This window comes from Hordeum vulgare, chromosome 7H (assembly GCF_904849725.1).
Source record: "Hordeum vulgare subsp. vulgare chromosome 7H, MorexV3_pseudomolecules_assembly, whole genome shotgun sequence".
In the NCBI taxonomy this organism is placed as follows: Eukaryota; Viridiplantae; Streptophyta; class Magnoliopsida; order Poales; family Poaceae; genus Hordeum; species Hordeum vulgare.
Window position 1 is genome coordinate 420,202,565 of NC_058524.1, and position 6,131 is coordinate 420,208,695.

The 6,131-nt window shown below is 44.5% G+C and overlaps 2 protein-coding genes across 2 annotated transcripts; one reads left to right on the forward strand and one right to left on the reverse strand.

Moving 5' to 3' along the window:
- Positions 1-443: 443 nt before the first annotated feature.
- On the reverse strand, positions 444-1,946 carry LOC123406979 (guanosine nucleotide diphosphate dissociation inhibitor 1-like). The gene is made up of 3 exons (XM_045100000.1): positions 1,563-1,946; positions 819-881; positions 444-611 (listed from the first exon to the last, which is right to left on the reverse strand). Exons 1-3 carry the CDS (start codon positions 1,674-1,676, stop codon positions 504-506), a joined length of 285 nt encoding a protein of 94 aa, XP_044955935.1. The 5' UTR covers positions 1,677-1,946; the 3' UTR covers positions 444-503.
- Positions 1,947-2,782: 836 nt separating this feature from the next.
- On the forward strand, positions 2,783-5,717 carry LOC123406980. The gene is made up of 6 exons (XM_045100001.1): positions 2,783-3,371; positions 3,496-3,604; positions 4,556-4,611; positions 4,806-4,970; positions 5,162-5,278; positions 5,377-5,717. Exons 1-6 carry the CDS (start codon positions 2,796-2,798, stop codon positions 5,470-5,472), a joined length of 1,119 nt encoding a protein of 372 aa, XP_044955936.1. The 5' UTR covers positions 2,783-2,795; the 3' UTR covers positions 5,473-5,717.
- Positions 5,718-6,131: the final 414 nt, after the last annotated feature.

Here is a 6,131-nt window from a genome sequence, read left to right on the forward strand (position 1 = left end):
AAAAACTATAAAGCCAACTATGTTGAGCTGGGTGCATCTCAAATACTCAATCTTATCGGACATGCATCCCATCTACAACAAGATATATCTTTCTTTGGCGACGATGACAAAGATAAAATAGCCAATATATCTTAAGGTGCATATGCAAGTTCCCAGCCTTCTGCTGCCTCAGAACCATATTAGTGGCAGATGGCAGCTGGAAGAAATCATAACCTCCCATATTCCATTCTATCTTGATTTCATTGGTTTGGCACCCATCTACGAACCGGACACCAAATCCTCACCGATTGTCATCAATTTCAAACCTCAGCTGGGGCTTTCAAAGGCTGTTACAGCAACTCTGGTAACCATGTTCGAAAGGTTATTTACTGGTCATAAGCCAACGGTTTTCCTTATTGCTAAATCACTCGACTGAACAACAAATAAGTTTGTAAATATTTTTGCGAGGAAAAGAGTACATATATTGTATAGTCAGTTAATATGTGCGGCACACAAGGATGGATTTAATCAAAAGGGGCATGCCACACCTTTGGAACCATGTCTACATTGTAGTCTCTGCTGGCGCCTAAATGCGCCGGTGGTTTATCTTCCCCCCTAAACTTCTTCCAGAGCTGTTGACAAAACATACAAATATTAAAGAGATATAACTAAAAAAAACTACAAGAATAAATCAATCATATCAAATACCAAAATAGACTGAGTCGCTTTTGTTCATATATAAATATTTTCAAGAAGTACCCGTCATTACAATTATAACCTGATTCTAGGTGGTTGCAATCTTAGCTTAAACCACTCGATAGAGACATATAGTTGCTTGCCTGGTTCAAGTTGAGGGAGGTGGAATCTCCTCCATAGTAGTCATTTCTATCCATGTGCAAAACCTGCAAAAAGTAAAAGAAGACTTAGAACACATTTAGCAATATCAACGTTTTTCCACCCCTTCAGACTACAACATGTATCGAGCAACCCCGTCACTTTTAGATCAGCAGCACCTCACCAAATTAATACATCATAAAAGAGCATGCTTCCAAATGGGTAAGCATGTCACGCCACAACAAACTCAAAATACGCCCTCCCTTTTTCCTCACTAACTGATGTACCCCAGCTTTGCAAACTCATACTCGCGCCTTACAAGCATGTATCACATCTACTAGCATGAACTGGGAGACCATGGCTGGGGTCGCCGTCACTGCAGTTTACCTTCCAATTCAGCCATGGCCCTGCGTCCCTACCTCCACATCACTACAGGCTGCCTCCCCCAAGTCGAACGACAGACTAAGTTTCGCAACAATTCCTACCAACAACAAGAGAGGGGCACGGTGTGGCAGCCGAAAAAATCGCCCATCTGCCGGCATCAGGTCCGGATCAAGCCGGATGCCAGCACCATCGCCCGATCTACTACCTGGAAGCAGCAGCAACCACCCCACGCGGCCATCGAGCGCGCGGGCCCCGTCGGAAAGCACGCGAAACCCCAGCACGGGAGCTGAGCGAGCGACGGCACGGCAGGCGGCTGGAACGGGGAAAGGCACACAGATCGATCGGTAGGGGGAGGCGGGCCTCACCTTAGTCAGCGGTGACGAGATCTGGCACCTCTCCCTGAGTCGAATCGAAACGGGATCGAGCCCGGTCCCTGCTGCAGATCGCCGCCGGGGTCGAGCCCACTCTGGGTTGAGCATGCGGGAGATGGCCGACTTCGCTCGACGGACACTCCGGTGCGTAAACAAGAGCTGGCATGCATCCTGGACGAGGATGCGGGGACACGCTCGGGAGATGGGGGATCTGGGAGGAGGATTAGATCACCGCGGGGGGTGGCTGGTCCGAGCTCTTGGAGAAGGAAATGGTGGGATCTAGGAGGAGAGTTGTGCTTTGCTGAGATGGGGAATATCTATCTGATCAGGAGGCGAGGTGAGCACACACGTCCACTACCTGGGTCCCAAGCACCGCTACCACATCATTTTTTTGGTCGAGTCTTCTCTTTCTATCGATCACACACATGGAAATGGCCCGGAAGTTGCATTAGAATATGCTCGTGTTGAATTAGGTACTATTTTTTTTTACAAAACAACCCTCGTACTTTACTAAAAGGACTCTTAATGTTAAAGTGGGTAAAGCAATTGGTCCTCCATCACCAGCTTTAGGGCATCTCCAAAGCTAATTCACAAATTTTATGTTGCAACACACGAGCATATATTATTAGGGAGAGATGAAATGGAATGGAAGAGATGATGCTGCAATTTGCCTACCAAATGATGATGCCTTTTTTAATAACATCAATTGTTATTGTACTGCAAGTCATTTGGGCCAAGCCCAAAATTAACAAAATGAACAAAAAAATTATTTATTTCAAAAAAATCATTTTCAAAAAATAACTGGAAATTCATAAAAACAATACTTCTTTTTTAAAACATTTAACATTTAACCTTATCATCGACAATTATTAAAAATCCATATAAAAATGATACACAATAACACATGAAGCAAGTTTTGCCAAAAACAATAAAAAAATAATATTCAAAAAATATTTATGGAAAATCTGTTGTACACACAAATATCCAGTTTTTATGTAAGCATTGCCTAATATTTAAAAAGAAAATATTTAACATTATTATACATATTTATTTCAATTAATATCGCATAATGGCACAACAAATAGATTTCATATTTTATTCCTGCCCGGTGCAACGCACGGGCATTTGTACTAGTAGTTGCAATTTTCCTATTATTGTGCGGAATTTATATTTTCCAGTTGACTTCCAAACCCTCCGTGCGCTAAACCCTTGTTTCCTACGCTTCCGATGGCGGCGATCACCGCCCATGTGTACCATCCAGTGGTAGCCCTCTCACGCTGCGGACCACCGTCCAACCCCTTCCTCCGCTTCGCCCCCTCGCCGTCGGTGCTCCTCCGGTCCCGCGGCGCGGCGAGGCCTCCGCTGGCTCCCATCGGCGCGCGTGGCAAGGATGATGACCCCATCTCCTACCCGGAGCCGCGTAACAGCTCGCTCGGTCTCTCCCCCCTGCTCGTCGCCGTGGCAGCTGCGGCGACCCCGCAGGCCGCGCTGGCCCTGTCCGGTGGCTCCTGCGGCGGGTGTGACGACTCCTCCAGTTCGTCCTCGTCATCGTCGTCGTCCTGCGATGACTCCACTACCGATTCCATAGATTGGTTATCCACGTCCTTCTCCTCTAAGCCGAAGAAGAAGGAGGGGGCGGAGGCGACTCACGTGTCGGTCGGCACAGCGGCGGCTCCCCCGTTGGGCTGGAGCTCGGACCTGTGGTTCTGGGGTACCTTCGCCTTGGGATCCGCCGGTGTGGCTGCCCTCTTTTTCGCCTCGGTGAAACTGCTGGGCGAGACGACCGCCGTGATTAAGCTCCAGGTTCGATCTCTCCTTATTTCGTGATCCAAATGCAGTTCAGTTAACAACCTTAGTTCCTTCATCATTGATTACTTACCTCTATATATGTAATTGTATATTTCATTGGAATTTGCTCGTGATTCAGGTTGCGCTGCGTGATACAGCGATGATAAAATCAGTCCAAAAGGATCTGAATTCCATTGCTGAGAGGGTGGAGGGTTCGAACGGATGGTGGTATAAGTTCATATTAACCGGTAAGTAAGACCGGAAATTCTGAATTATTGCGTTTTTATGCTTCAGTGCCTCGTTGGCATGTCTCCAGTTGGTTACTGTATAATAATAGTCAGGCCATGCTATTGATATCTAGGTTCGTCCTGTTCAATGGCTTCCATGTTCGCTGTTCTAGTTGTGCGTCTCCATTGTTTAATTAGTTTATGCTTTTGAAATACAATTTCAAATTTATACTCCCCTAGAAAGTAGAATGTATAATCAATCACAGTATATGTAAAAATATATATCACAAAAGTAGGTTAGACAAAATGTAACCAGTCAGGTGTCTCTGCGGCATAGTTTTAAATAGCGGGCTACGGCAAATAGCGGCGAGCCTCTAAATCAGCTATAGCGGCATATTTGTACATGATACTATTTAGCGGCACCCTGCTAAAAAGGCTGTAGCGAGGCTATAGCGGGCTATTTAAAACTACTCTCTGGTTATGAAGTGCAGTGGCAACATTGGCACTGAGTGTAGATAGATAATCAAAATCAAGGAATCTGGATGTGTACTTAATTTATTGCAAATAGGTCGGTGATAAAAATGTATTTTTTTTTTGACGAGATGAACATCTATTTTGATGTGCATATGTAGAATTGTAGATACATGCCATTTAAAAAATGTCAAAACCATTCACTGAAACTAGCTTATTTGTATTCAGAATATAAGATGGGTGGTATAGAGTTTCTAAATACCGGTTAGTGCACAAATGTTGTTCAAGACTTGAATACATAGTTTTTTTTTCGAAAGGGCGGCAAAAGATTTGCCTGACTTGAATACATAGTGAAGGACATCAAAAGTAATAATGCTACAAAGTTGCCCAGCATTACTAAGCTTATTTACGTACCTTCTTTTTTAGATATCAGAAGATTAGCATTAATAGTTTCCTACTGCTACTTTGTTTGGTCTATTCTGATGATTCACCATTTTGCAGAGACCACTTATTCCTTACGCCGTCACCAACATTGCTGCATATCTTCATGCTTATCAGTAAGAAAGCATATAAGTTCTTAAAACCTTTGTTGATACGAAGTATACACTGTATTATTTAGAACCTTTGGGTGTTGACACTTTTATATACATGCGGCTGCTTCTTGTTGTGATGACGATTTATACCAGGAAAATGTAAGTAACCCTGCAGAGTGAATCACTGAATCTTGCAATTTCCGTTCCATCTACTTCAGGTTGTCAAGACAAACATAGAGGGTTCTTGGAAGAAGCATTTTGACAGGATTTCTGTGGAGGAGAGGAGCAAATTTGATGAAGAAACACTTTCAAACTCGAACGGGGTCAAACAAAAGAAAACCTACTCCATGAAAACAGATGGCAGCAGAAACGAGTACATAGTGGTATGTTCGACAAAAAATTCTTCCAACATTTTGGATGTCCTATATTTACTTCTAAGTATGTCCTGTCACATCTTGGTTCCGTGATTCTTATGAACTAAAACTTTACTTTTTCCTTTTCTGGTGAAACATGCATGTCTCACATTATTGATGATGTGAGAGTATTTTTTTTTGATGATTTCCTAACTCTCCAGGTAACCATTCTCGTTGCTGCTAATGGAACAATAAACCTCCCCGAGGCGATCAAAAGCCCTGCAGATCTGGAAGCAGTACTGGCAAGGCTCAACTATATGTCTGCAAGTGAACTTCGGGTATGCATGCTGTTTCCTTTCTGTTCAATAAATTAGGATGAGTTCATCTGATACTATACCTTAGTTTCCCACTGTGCTAATTGGTCACACCATTTCAGGGTGTTCGAGTCATGTGGACCCCTCAAGATGCGGACGATGTTCTCTCGGAGGAGAGGATGCGGAAGGATTACCCATACCTGAAGCCCCTTGTGTGATGACGAGCAGGCGGAGTTCATCGTGCCCTTGGATGGGGGGGGGGGTGAGAATCACCATGTAACCCTGGCCGTTTTCTAGGTAATGGAGTGATGGCCATGCACTCATGTTACCGAGTATGGATCGCAATGCTAGGTTTTTTGTTTGTGTTTTAACTATGATGCCCTTCTCAAAAGGATTCCCACCATGTAACCCTGGCCGTTTTCTAGGTAATGGAGTGATGGCCATGCACTCATGTTACCGAGTATGGATCGCAATGCTAGGTTTTTTGTTTGTGTTTTAACTATGATGCCCTTCTCAAAAGGATTCTCCCCCAAAATATGGGCACCCAACGATGTGTATGCGTTGTCTCGCCAGATTTCGCGGTGCTGAACAAAAATGACACTTAGAGAGCATATTCCATATATCCATAATGGAAAACGTTCTAAATCAACGGGCTGACACCCCCCCCCCCTAAACCGCCTCCTCTTTGCGCCACGTGTCCTAGTGAAGGCCATGCACCTTACCCTTTCCAGCCATATGTCCTACGCAATCTCCCTTCTCCACCTTTTCCCCCTTCTTCCTCGTTCTTCACGACTAGAGGCAGAGAGTCGTTGCTTCCATGGCGCCCGCACCACCATGATTTGCTAGGAGCTGTGAGGGGCTGGTGCCGATGGTCGCA